Source organism: Cydia amplana, chromosome Z, assembly GCF_948474715.1.
Source record: "Cydia amplana chromosome Z, ilCydAmpl1.1, whole genome shotgun sequence".
In the NCBI taxonomy this organism is placed as follows: domain Eukaryota; kingdom Metazoa; phylum Arthropoda; class Insecta; order Lepidoptera; family Tortricidae; genus Cydia; species Cydia amplana.
The window spans coordinates 32,232,221-32,247,054 of NC_086096.1; the positions used below are offsets into that span (position 1 = coordinate 32,232,221).

General features: G+C 37.2%; 1 protein-coding gene across 1 annotated transcript in view; it reads left to right on the forward strand.

Moving 5' to 3' along the window:
• The first annotated feature begins 8,210 nt into the window (after nt 1–8,210).
• Nucleotides 8,211–14,834, forward strand: part of LOC134661081 (collagen alpha-1(I) chain-like) — a 39,223-nt gene continuing 32,599 nt past the window's right edge. The window contains exons 1-2 of the mRNA XM_063516990.1: nt 8,211–8,530; nt 9,574–9,786. Of these exons, the coding sequence (XP_063373060.1) occupies nt 8,464–8,530; nt 9,574–9,786 (280 nt within the window). The 5' untranslated portion in view covers nt 8,211–8,463. The remainder of the gene's footprint in view (nt 8,531–9,573; nt 9,787–14,834) is intronic.

Consider the following 14,834-nt stretch of genomic DNA (forward strand, 5'->3'; position numbering starts at 1 on the left):
AGCATATATAGATATCGCATACGGCTAGACACCCCCCCCCCTCAACCCCCCGTCGCCCGCCGCTACGAGCGTCAGGATTTTTTTTCGCAAATCAGGAATTTTGTCAGGGAATTCCCAAGTTGGATCTGGTAGGGTTACCAGATCGCGCTAGACCGGGCCGTGGCGTCCGACATGTCATTTTCTATGACGGCTGATCAGTGATCACGTGGGTGCTTTCCATAGTAAACGAAGCGCCGCAAGCTCCGGGCCCGGCCCCGGCTCGTTCTAACGTGAGTCATCCTTAAAATAACATAAACCACGACAACCGTACGACCGCATTCAATATAACCACATTCGACTAAATGGTATACGATCTTATACGACCGTACTGTGTGTAGAGTATAGCCATATTTGATACATCTCAAGGTTGCCCTATATTCCGAACGGTTGCCAGCGACCTCAGTTTGCGCAAATAAATCAAAACAGGGGCCCCGATCCCACTAAACTAACGTTAGTAGGACAATGCGTTCAGACCAAGTTTTCCCATTACGCAGTTCCAGTAGGTACTTACCTACGCATTAAGAATTTTGATTTCCGATAGGAATTCGTCTATTAAGCACGCGATATATTAATGCCTACGTAGGTATTTCTTCGTTAGCTTAATACTTAATCGTAATATAAGCGTATCCGGTATCGATTGTATTTGTAAGAGAAAAGGTCAGAGTGTTATTTTATGACTTTGCCCCATTTTAGCGCGCACTGTGCACTGTGCGTTCACTCTTATGAGGTCTAATAGGTATTATTTATCAGCATATTGTTTAATTTTTCATAGGTATATACCTACTATACGACCACTTGTTATTTAAATTAGTATACTTAGCTTTTTACAAGGTGCCAGGTGCCCTTAGAGTTAGACCAAGCTATCTCTGCAGCGCAATAATTAGACAACCACTTTAAAAAAAATACCAATTTGACCAAATGTGCATTGCGTCTCACTCTCTCATTAAGCAAAATGTTAGACGCAAATACAAATTTTATTAAATATTGGACAGGTGCAATACCACCCTTCGCTGTCACAAAAATACGTTGATGATATGATGATGATGATAGATACGTAAATACATATTTAGATAAATTATATCTGGGAGACCGAGCAAAGCTCGGAATATAAAAACTCGAAAATGCGCGTTTACCTAGAGATGAGACCTAGCTAAATCGATTTTTCGCCCCCAAAAACCCCCATATAGCAAATTTCATCGAAATCGTTAGAGCCGTTTCCGAGATCCCCGAAATATATATACATATAAATAAATAAATAAACAAGAATTGGTCGTTTAAAGGTATAAGATAACATTAGTTTAGACCAAGGATTTCATTTCACAGAAATTGTACCACACCTAATAGCCTACTTAATCTTACGAGCGTCATCTTTCCGTTCCGCATTTTTATGATTTAAATGTACATTTATGCCTGATTTCCACAATCGGTTCGTGGTAGAATACTACAAAGTATCATACTGTGATGTTTTCACATACTGATTTTGAAAAACTACTTTATAATATCGATCGCTGCAAAGCTAGGTTGGTCTAACTCTAGCTCTACATTTTATCTTAAATATCATACATATTTTGGAGTCAATGTTCTTTCGTGTTCATTCATTTGACTAACTTATAAAACATACAAGGCACAAATCAATTCTAGTACCTTCTAAAGTCTATTTTTTAATTCGGTAGACTGAAATGACAGTTAATAGTATGAACATGAAATGTCATTTCATACTATTAACTATCATTTCAGTCTACCGAATTAAAAAATAGACTTTACATACTTATTAATTATAATATGTTAAGTAACGCTACTTTTATTATTTACTTATACTTACTGCCGTATTATATGGATGAGAGGGTAGGTAGGTATAGCTGGTCAAGCAAATCTTGTCAGTAAAAAAAGGCTCGAAATTCAAATTTTCTATGGGACGATATCCCTTCGCGCCTACATTTTTCATATTTGCCGCCTTTTTCTACTGTCAAGATCTGGTTGACAGCTTTATATGCCTATATCTAAGCTAAACTAAAGACATGTTAATCCAAAAATTGAATTTTATTTCGCAACATTTTCCTCGATTTTTTTTTTTATGTTTTTCAATATTTAGACTCTTGAAAGGTACGTAAAATTTTTCATACCTTTTTATTCTATTGTACAATACGGTTCATAGAAAGTCATATGTGTATTCCAACAATAGACGATCTCTTTTGAGGAGCTACGTGATCTGTGCTCTGCAAGGATTGGCTGCCAAGCCCGAATTTAAACAGTGCTTCACCTATACATTCTAGGCTTACGCGCGGTGACACTTAAGGATGACTCGCGTTAGACCGGGCCGTGTCCGGGCCGGAGGTTCGTTTTCTACGGAAAGCATCACGCGATCACCTGTCATCTGTCATAGAAAAGTAAGCGCCGGAAGCTCCGTCCCGGACACGGCCCGTTTTAACGTTAGTCATCCTTTATGCGTCTCAAATATAGGGGATCATACAACGTGGCTGAGAAATACTGCTGGAACTGCGAGTTACGGCAAACCTCACGTCAAGTCACTAGACGGGGTTAAATAGTTCCCTAACTCCAGCCAATTATTAAGGTAAAATTGCGGTGTGGTCGATCCTTAAATTGAGGAAGCTTAAATTAGATATTGTTTAACTACTTACATGTCAATTGTGAGCTACCTTCACGCGCTTCCATGGAGCTTAATAAACTTAGTCATGCCTACAGGGGCCTTTAATTAGGTAAACAAGTTGTTTTTGAATCTTTATATGTCTAATCACAGCGACAGCGCTCCCTCCAAATAAAGCGTAGCATAGCTAAGGAGCTTCAATATGAGCCGTTGTGCAAAGTTGAGTGAACTTCTAAGCGTTGGCATAGGCATAAGATCACGCCCAATGAGCACTACTTAGCCCGTTCAACGAGATACTTGAACTAATTCATTTACTTACAGTAATTATAGCAATTTAGTTTTATAGTGACTGCCAACAAGCGTTTACAGATGTTAGAAATCGGTGCCAAGCCAAATCTTTAGAATCGTTGACACACTATCGAACCAAATGCCAACACTGGTGCGGTTAAGAAAAAAATCTGTCCATTGTTACTTGGGGGTATTATTGACCACTTTTGTAACTATTTGGCTTGGCACCGACTTCAAAAACATCAGTTGGTAGCGCATGTAAAAGGGATAATACATATTATCCATAACTGGCAATATTCGACAGTTATGGGCAAATCAAGATTTCAAGTAATTTTAACTGGGAGAACGACCCGCCAAGAGCCTAAAGGCCCAGAACCTTCATCGTCAGCGTCTTTTGGGCCTTCCTAAGTGGCGACTTGTCAAATCTCAGCGCGCTCGGAGCTGTTTGATAATTTCCCCAAACAAATAACAAAAACAAGTTGTTGAGACCGGTAGAAGATAATGGGTAAACCTTTTCATTGAATTGGGTTTCACGAAAATCCATTTAGAATACTTGGGTTCCTGGGTATGAAACGAACGGAACTGCACTACAAGCCAGAGATCAAATACAGTAAATAAATATAAATATTACTGTACCGATAAGAATCGGTATCAATACCAAATAGCTCAAAATACCAATTCATAATAAATCAAAATATCTAAACTTGCTTTAAAGAGACTGTCATGTTGCTCGCTATTCTTAAACCTGTTGGTTTACGTCGCTCCTCTGAAAACTGATGGGCATTTCTTTTTAAACTTGTAAATCCAAATTTTCTGTTAGAATTGGGATTTGATTGGGATCTATTTTTTCTAGTCAAAATCACGAGCTTTTTCCATTTCACTGAGAAAAAAGTTCTCAAATTTTTGGTCCATTGGGTTACGTTTTCAATAAAACCTTCCATGACAAAAAATAAACAAGTTTACACACTTAATTATTTCTTAGGCAAACTTTTTTCCACGCCTTTTGTCAACCTTGCTGGATCCTGGGGAATACTCGGCAACCTTATTCTAGAAAAATAAGCAAGCGCCTGGCATAGGTGGATATTCCAGGGCCTAGTTAAGATCTATTAAGCATCGTCGACATAATGCAGTTTTGCAAATGGCGTCGAAACTCAGCGAGGAGTGAGGCAAACTCATAAATTGTTAAATTAAGTCATATTTAGGTCGCAGCTGGCACAATGCACAATGGTGCTAATAATTTTATGTTCATAGTACATACCTCCGAGTTGGGAATTAATGCTGTATATTTTATATCATGTAAATCATTCTTGGGTGACATATTTGGGAGTTACGTAAAACACTATCTAAAAAATCTAATGTATCTGAGTATTGTATGTACATATATAATATTTTCATAGAACTGTTAAAATTTAAAGAGCAAGTCAACACTCTCAACAGGTTATTATAACTCAACATGCTACTCAACTATACCTACTTAGTTAAAATAAATTGATTTACAAATACGTAATGAAAACAACTTTTACGAAAAAACAAGGTCATACCCATATTGTTTAGAGCTTACTTATTTTAAATCGGCACCCACTTATATACAGAGGTCATAGATATACACAAGTGAACTTAAAGAGCTCACTCCATACAACTGTATATTAGCCCTAAAGCTTGATTTAATGGAGGTATGACGACTAGCAGGACGGAAGGAGCGGGCAGGGAGCGTGAATACCAGGTTTTAAAACGGGAGCACTCCAAGCTTACTTATTTTATTTCTTTATGACAGAGGTGGTTTCATCGTTACGTTACGTTTTCTTACTTCATGGTTTCCATTTTGACGTTTAACCAAGAGAGCCGGTTTGACTTAGCCCTTTACCGCATACAATGCCATATAAGGCGGATATGATGTTCAAATCTATCTGACAGCTATTAAAGTTCAAATTTAAACAAATATGTTTTATTATTATGCAGTAAGGGGTCAATAGTCCTCCTAATTTAATAAAAACGAATTTAATTTTATCATTAGAAACAGGGATACCCCATGGATACCCCGATTGGCTCTGTTACTGTCAGTAAAGATCGGTTTTCCTAGGATAACGGTGCCGTCATATAACGGCCGTCTCCATACTAAATAATACGGCTAAATATGGATGTAGTAGTATTTATATGGAGACGGCCGCTAAATGCCGGCACCGCTTCGGAGGAAACCAAAGCTTAAAGAATATCTATTACGCGTTGCAAGGTTTCATAGTGGTATGATTACATAGTTTGACGATAACGTTATATCAAATTCATAATCGGTCTAGTCATTTAGAAGTAGGTAATTACAAAATAAATAATAAAAAACCCAACTGCAACGACACCTTTATAAAGGTTCCGAGTTGACCGTCAATTTAAATCATTCCGGTTCATTCAGACATGAGCAAACTTGCTAATATGTACATAGAACATAATACTATCGATTAAATATAAAGACGATAAGACGATAAATTCCACGGTTCCGCACAAATCGGGAACTGTTCACTTCCTACGTAATTCCCTCTCTATATAGTTACAACAATTTAAGCTTAATCCAAGCTGGCTGCATAACAGTTCTAAAGCCTGATTATGTAGGTATTACGAACGTACTAATAATATACCGTTATGATTTCAATAGTCGGTTTAGCTCTCAAACTACTCTAAGCGCACCATACTCTATATATATATAGATAACTTAGCATAGAGTGCCACCCGCAGCTAACTATCCAGCCCTAGTAGCACGGTCGTATTTTTATAATTTATCACCATGCCTGTCACGTTCTAACAAGTATGTAAGTGCGAAAGTGACGGGCATAGGGATAGTCGATAAAAATGGAACCGTGCTGAGCCGGTGAGCCCGCAGCACATCTATGAATTCAAAATGAACACTCTTTATCGCGGTCGAAGCGACCAAACCCACTAAAAGGAATTGAATATACCTACGAGTATGTACCTACGTTAAGATGGGATTCAAAGGCACTCAGGACCAGTTCTAATTTAATTGCATTGTATCTTATAGGTTATCCCGGGTAGGGTAAACAGAGTCGAAGGCCAGCATTTGACTAGGGATGGGAAAAATAATCGATTGTCAATTGCTTATCGATTAATAAACAATTATTGTGTTATAAAAATCGATTTTATTAACCGATTCAAATCTTCACATTAAACAGGTTGTTAAAAACCGTTGTAACAGCTGCTCAAACGAATTAATTGTATCGAAGAAAAAGTACAGGTACCTTAATATAACAAACCATTATATCTGCTATAAAATCAATTATTTACCTTTTCATTTTATTATACAATCGTTTCTAATGTAATGCAAAATAAACCATTTTTTATGGTTGAATTCCCATCCCTAGTCCTACCTTTGACGCTCCATCGGGCAACGGAGACGAGGGCTCGAAGTTACTGTAAATTAAGAGGCTAGATCCGCACTTGTTAACCACAACATCGTAACTGACACGCTTTTCCCCTTGGGACCCGCCGTTTTGTGCGAGACGGGCACTGTGTCGGAAAATTCCCGATTTTTCTACGCCGCGCTGCCGAAGCGTTTGGGTATTTCGTCGGTTAACTTACTTTGTGTGATGGAATTTAAATAAATATTTGCGAGATTATTAACGATACTTAACAGAAAACTAGAAAATTATTTACGATTTACAGACAGATCATCAATCGGTCGGCCGTAATCGTACCCATTTTACGTACACTCAAGAATTACAAATACCGGATCATTTTGTAAGGAAATTTCCATTAAAAGTGAACCGTTTAGATTGCATATGATTTTAAGTATTAGCAGTACTCATATTAGTAAGTACATAAGGATGATCCCGCATTCTGCCTAAAATGTCATTGGCTAATTGGCTAGACAGCCTATAAATAGTCTGCAAACCTACACTCATGGTCCTCATGGACAAATTTAGAGAAACGCACAACTTCACTTCGTATATGTATTATGTATATTGATAAAAACCTGCCCAAATAGCTACAGTCGACTCTTGTTAATTCAAACCTGCGATAATTCGAACCTCTCTATAATTCGAAGTTATCACGAGTTCCCTAGGACATCTCTTTATATTTCGAAATAAATCAATACATTTTAAGCACTTGGTAAATCGAACATAAATAATCATCGCTAAGTAACAAAACGACGCGTTAATTCGAACTCGTAGGCGTCAAACACTCTATTCGAAGTTATCAGATTGCAGACCTCACAGAGGTAATTAGTAATTACAGACCGCACATTTTGGGACATTTTCAGATCAGTCTCAGCAATGTGCATTAAAGAAAACTCATGTTTCAGACATCTTCCGAAACTAACCTTTTGATATTGTAATTTTTTTTGCAGTTAATCAATATTTGATTATTACCTACCTACCTACTCAATAATTCGAGCTTTCATATTTTTTCTCTCAAAAATTTCGAACCATTTGATATTTCAAACTCTCGATAATTCGAAATATTTTAAAAGTCCTTCGAGTTTCGAATTAACGAGAGTCGACTGTAGCACCAAATTTAGAATCAGCCGTTTTTTTCCTAGTGGTTATTTCTGAGTGGATACCAATCAGTTCTCGTATTCACAGAAAAACCTACACAGCGGGAACACTCCCGCTCCTAAAGTTTCTGACAAGTTGAAAAACTATTTTATTTGTTGGAGGGCACTCTTAGAAAAAGTTATTATTGTACCTACCTACACACTCTAGAGCAAACCGCTCCAGACTCTAAGCTCAATGTGGCAAATAAGGACAATAGGATCCTTATTTGCCACATCGAGCGGGTGAGATGGATCGCGATGAATTCAAATTAGATTTAATCAATGCAGACTATCCAGGCATCGTAAACCGTTGTAAAAGAAGTCCATTGAAAATAATGACTTACAAACACAATTTTATTTAGGACTTTTACAAATTATTATGTGGGTGTAGTTTACAATGTTTATAATATATGCCGAAATTGTTAATAATGCCATCTCTACATGTATGACATTTAGTAATATCGCAAATTAATAATTGTATTTAAATATATAAATCGACAATCCACTTGTCGTTCCAATCACTTGTCATACAGTATAGCCCCACATGAAGTTCTGAGGACTCTCGGTTGGAAAATACACACGATACATCACTGTCAACGATATGCCGGTTACGTAAGCCTACAACAACTTATTGCTTACTTTTATTCAATTAAAATTGAATTGAGTTTTGAAAATAAATACCTACCCGTTCTTCCGGTGGGGTGTACAATGTACATCAACACTGCCAAAATACGGAGGAACATTTAAGTTGCAGACCCCTGATTAATGTAGGTGATGTTGATCATATTGACACGAATGCGTTTAACAGGCTTGGGCGAAGTGATAAGGCGAGCTGGCCAGCTTCGGTGCCAGTGTGGCCGAGGAGCGCGCGTGGGCAGCCGCAGCTCACGGACGGTACCTCTCCAGGGGCCCACCTGCTACATTCCTCTTATGCCTTAAGCGGGATGGGACGTAATGTAAATATCAACCTGCCAACATATTTATTCGGGCCGAAATGGCTCTACAGATGAGAGGACGACTCTTCGTTCTATTGTTTTGCGCATTCGCGGTAAAAGGGAATGGTAAGTAAATATTGTTTGTATTTGAATTCTGTTTATTTCGTTATTATTGAAGACGCATGTCTGGGCATATATTACTAAGCTTTAAAAGCATAGGTGGGTATTTTTAATCTTGTTGGATGAAAAAGCTCTGGAGATCGAATTGTTTGATTGCCTAAATAATTGGAATGCGAACGTTTCGTAGCATTAATTATTTAGACTGGTCTCTGGCGTCGCGACGCTAGAACATTCTAATATGTACTCCGTATTCTAATGAAGCTATGCGAGGTTCGTTCTTGATAGTGCATCATATTTGTGGTAAATTTTATATAAGTTGTGTTTAACCTTTTGGACGTCAATGACCGCCAATATATCCGCACCGTAGGTTCAACGTCAAAGACAGATTAATCGGTCACAGACCACAGAGCAACATCGACCTACGTGCATATACATAAAGTTCGACTTCAGTTTTGACACTTCAATGATGTGGCGTTTGAGTGACAGCTTTTGTGTTTGACACGGCGTGGAAAAGGTTAATGTTTACTCTACCAGACTCAGGTACAGGTAGTGCTTACCTGTAGTAAATTAGTAGGTCGCTGGAACAGATCGAATACCTAAAACTCGAATTGGCCTGTGACTATCTGGAGATTAGCCTAGCATACCGAGGGTTGTAAGAGCGGCAATGTCGCGAGCGCTTATGTTCTACGTGCAAAACACGCAAAGTTGTATCAAAACCTCCACTGTTCGTACTCTCTTTCGATTTGTTCAGGTATAAAAATACGCAACGAGCCATTGCGAACAACATTCGTATATTTTTTTCATTCAACTGTAGAGAAGCTTATAACAGCTTCGAATATCTAGCCACTGCACCAGCATTGCTGTCGCAATGCTACCACTGCTGCAATGTTGACGTGGGTGAAGTCGCTGTAAATTCCTTGATTCTACAGCAGCAACGGTGAGGCAGCAGTTGCCATTCGAATGTAACCTTAAGTGAGTCCTTTCGTTTGTTGTCATGGCTCGTCGACTATGTAAACTTACCATTACAATGTGTGTATTATTGTTTGTAGATGATGTAGAAGTGTTCGACGTGCTGTCGACGCTCCGCGATGAGCTGCCGGCAGGCGTGTCGCGGGCGCCCGGGCGCTGCCAGGGCTCCGCGGCGGCCCCGATCTCCGCCTACCGGCTCAACGAGAACGCCACCATACTGCAGCAAGCCACTGGAATGTTCTACAACACATTTCCTGAAGACTTCTCCATATTAGCCGTGACCAGGCTACCTGGTAAGATGCATTATATGTTTTAAATGAAAATATCTTACAAAAGTTGTGTCTTTGCGGTTTGGCAAGTACACGGCCTGAAGCGGGCTTGGCATACGGTGGAAGGTCGGCATAGTACAGCAATTGTGAACTTGCACCAATTACCTGTTAATAATAACAATGTATTCACAATCGCCATTACGTATATCGGAGCGACCAAGGTGCTCAAAAAATATCATGCATAATAAATACATATAATGCACTTTAACGTACAACTAGAGAACAAATTAAATATTTTTTGATTTGGGTTTTTCAGCCATCAGAGGGCTTAGTATTTTTTTCTCTTGTATTTATACCTATACGACATCTATTTATTTCAGTTAATGCATTTTAACATCTTTAAAATATATAGGCTTTAATAACTCATAATTATAGTAGACAAAAAATAACATTTATGTATTTACTTGCAAGTTTAAAAAAAAATGTTTTACATGGGCGATTTGGTGAAAATAAGTAACAACCCGGCAGTGCAAGATAAAAATGTTTACATGTCTCACATAAATACATAAATACTATACTAGCGTCAACAGACTCTACACATAAAAACTTCATATGTATGGCAACATCTCATACTGTAAAATCAGAATAAATCAACGTTAGAGTTTGTGCGGAAAGAGAAGACTCGTAGAATGCATGGGATCTCATACATTTCACGACTCTTCTCTTTCAGCACAGACTCTATTGAGTTCAATGATCGCACCTAAATTGATCTAATTCGTATCAATTACTAGCGACCTATTTGTTAAGAGGGTTCAGATTCATAATAAAAGTTAATTAGGTACCTAGTCTAGACAAACTTAAAGATTAAAAAGTAAGAAACTAAGTATTTAAAAGTAAGGTACCCACACATTCAATTATATAACTGACTTGAAAAAATCGGCTGATAATTTTTTTATTACGTCACAACTGTGTAATTTCTATTTAAAAATTGACAGCATATCAAATTGGACCTGATCTGAAGACCACTAAATGAGTAGCGGAACTCTTCGTAAAGTATATACATACATATATATTTGGGTATGGTATCTATTTATGTAGAAATGTGTATATAGGATGCACTATTGCATGTTAAGATGGTTAAAGATATTTAGTATTTTAACTACAAAACCCTGAGTCTGAATACCTACTCGTAAAACTGCTTGGTTCTCGGTTCACACATTTTACTCGCATCGTACCTACGTTAGGGTGGCTTTTACGAGATTGAAAACAACACAAAAAGAAAGTTCTTTATAGAGTATTAAGCAGAATAAGCATCATTATCATATGAAGGTATTCCAATTCATAAATTTATTGTATTATTGTGACGACAACAACTCGTTATACATTATACAACTAGCCTTTTCCTATGATATGACTACCTACGTCGGCATAGAACTCGGCAAGAATCACATTGTCATATAAACATTATAGGTGTGTACCTACAAACTAATAAGTAGTAGTAGTAGTAGTAGTAAACTCTTTATTGTACAAAAAGACATATTAAAAATAACATACAATTAGTAAGAAGTACAAAGGCGAACTTATCCCTTTGAGGGATCTCTTCCAGTTAACCATCATAAGTAAGTTAATCATCAGTTAAGTATCATAGGTACTTAGGTAAGTACATACTGTCCGTTTAATTGCGCGTTATTTAAATAAAATTTCTGTTCGTTAATCTTTACCCGAAGAGTAACATCTATGTACATACATCCAAACGTACTTATGTAAATGCCAATCAGGCGTTAGTCTGCTCGTTTGCGCCTTGAATATTATTAAATAAATTATTTGATGTCGAACAACTATACCGTTTATTACGATTGTACAAGAAAACCGAGATTTAATAGGATGGGACACGGGTAATAAATATCTGAGTTGAGTGATCATGGATAGGCATAGGATATTTTCCTGGATCGTGGATAGAATAGAATATTTTCCTCCTCCCTGATAAACACAACACACAACAATAAATAAAACGAATCTTAAAATAACTAGCATGGGGCTGTTCATAATTACGTCATCTATTTTTGATGATTTTTACCCCCCCCCCCCCCCTCCCCCCGCCGAAAATCGTACAAAAATCATGCTTCGAATGACCCCGTTTCCTCCTACGTCATGCTACCATCATAATAGCCAAATACTAATGCGTTGGGTGAGGAAGCTGCCACCTCTACGGTCACCGGTAACGTATACTATTATCCTTTTGATGAATTCTTTGAGTAGTGCCCAGACACTATCTCTCTTGCTCGCTCAGACTCCACAGACCAAGAGTCTCGACGCCAAACGGTATGACATAGTATTCGGCGCTGCGACCCTATATTTAATGTTTTTGGGTAATTGTTCAGCCGCTTCTGCCGCCGCGTTGGCACTTGCAGATGAGACGCGACTAGTGTGTCTACATACCTATATGGAGTTCCACACCAACACCAGACCCATCTTCCACGGAATTTGTAACACCCATTCGGTCTCTTGCCATATGCAATAAAATATGTATTCTAAGATGGTGTTATATATTTTTGGGAGAAAGATGCTATTTGTCACTTCGACTGTCAGTCTCTTGTGGTTACAGGATGTGAACTTTCTTAACATTTAGGTTAACCTTTTCTCGACTAACAATAATTCCGTATATTACCGGTAATACAAAGAGTAGTATAATACAAGGTAATAGCAATGTTCAAACTTCTACTTATCAAATTGTGAAAGACGCTTCGACCCGATTCGATCTCTAGGCGTCAATGAATGCGTTGGCACCCTAACTAATAACCGTCTTGATTTTCTAATTGCTTCTAATTTGAACTAATGTACTTAGTGCAAGCGTAATAACTAAATCATTTCAAGCCACTCACTGAATTGTAAACTTACCAGTCAAATTATGTAAGTCGCCTCGTGCCGAATCCATCTCGAGGCGTCAATAAATGCATTGGCACCCTAATTGTAACTATTTATTTTCTACTTACTTCTGATTAAAAATTATGTACCTAGCGCGAGCGTAACTAATCATTTCAAGCCATACAGTCTCACTCAATTAACCTCGTACACTGGTAATGGGATCGAAATAGCTCTTTAACAAACAAAGTAAAATGTAAAACAACTCACTCGCACAGCTTATTAAAAATAATCCCGTTTTGGAGAAATTGTTTGCCATGTTTCTTTTTATCCTTTCTTGCCTTGGTTTAGGTACGTTAAAATAAAAGTAATTTTCTCAAACATGTGCGAGAACAATATTCTTTTGTTCATTGTGATAGCATTACCTACATTGCGAAAGCATTTTGCGAACCTAGTAAAGTAGGTAATTAGTAATTTTAATTAAGTGTTTTAAAGCAGATTATGTTGAATAATGTAGGTACCCAGTAAGTAACTAGCGACCATAAAGCGTTTGTGGCCTAGTAGCAAGGCCTTTCAAAAGATTGCGGATTCGGATACAGTTGTAAACGATGTAGTCCATAATTGTTTTCCATCGTATTTTCACGGAAGCGTACGAACGTGAATTGCTATTTCAGAGAGTCTCGGTACAAAAAGTACTGAGGTTGACCGTAGTAGCCAAGAAATACGAACTTTTCCGAGAAAATACGATGGAAAACTTCCGGAAAATGGAATTTCCGGGTTGGTCCCATAGAAAAAGTTGTTCAGTATGACCTACCTAAATCACCTCGCACAATATGGCTAACGGTCCAAAAATGACCCTGTATATGTATATAATTTAAATTTATTGTAAACGGTGTAAGGTGTGCAATAGAGAGTTTTGTATTGAATTGGTAATCTGCATTTTCGGCAGTCGCCGACCGAAGTTTCGGTTTCGTCATAAAAATCATTTACTGGCTGAAGTTATCGATATCGGTCCGACACTAGTAATCTTATAGGTACATATGTGACGTTCTATGGTCAAAGGTACCTTATGGCGGGTATGGAGTTATACATACCCCAGTAATCTACAATAAATAAGCTATCGATAACACAAAAGATCAACCTCCTAAGTTGTGTAGTTACAGAGATATTATTTTTTGAAAATAATGTTGTAAAATGAGCAACTTTACGATAGAGGAGTTTTAAGTTTAGCCACCTAAAAAACTATGTTCCTGAAGTAAGTTACATAGTTGACTACAAATAATAATACTTTAGACTCCTGAGATTTAAAAAATGTTGCGACTTGTTCTGTAATATAAATAGAAACCTTTGATATCGACCGATTTATGTATATACTAACCAATCTCTTAAAAATAAAGTATTGTTTCATTTTCACGATTGATTGCAATGAGCTCTCATGATTTAAATTTATCTATTAGAAAACGACTCTGAGAGACAGTTTAAGCAAAAAAAATCGATTTAGACGTGAAAATTTAATTTCTGACTTTTTCATGTAAAATCACAAAATTGAATATGTTTTACTTTTAATGTGACCCACAATAAATTTTTCTGAGCACTTATGAAAGAAATTCTGTCATTTAAATGAAATAAGTCATAAAACCGCAACTAAATACTGTATTTAACCTCTTATGCCACTTTAAACTTACATAACAATAACGGTCTTTGCTCCATACATTTAAGAAAAGGTAGGTACCTTATGGTTATAAATTTAATAATACATCACTACAAAACATCAATTACATTGAAGTTTATTTTTTATGAATTGAAAATCTCAATTTACATTAAACTGCCACAAATTTAATTAGTTCCTCGTCATAATAATCTTAAAAATTACCAATAATTTGTATGTAAAGAAAAGGTACCTTGTGGTTAAGTTACATGATGAGGCATGATGGAACAGTTAGGATAAACTAATAATATTATGGAGTTAAGATGGTTTAATCGTCTATTTCTTATCAATAATATATTTTGGTTGCCATTGTAGACAAGCGGTTTTGAGGTTCGATGACCTCAGATATTACCTATAGGAATGCGTCGGGTATTGGCATTTTTCAGCAAACCAATGGCAGATTTATTGCATATACAACTGAACCAAATGAAGATTATTCTAGTTAAGAAAGACTTGACGAGAATAACTTTGGTATAATAGCAGGCTACTCGGATTTGTAATA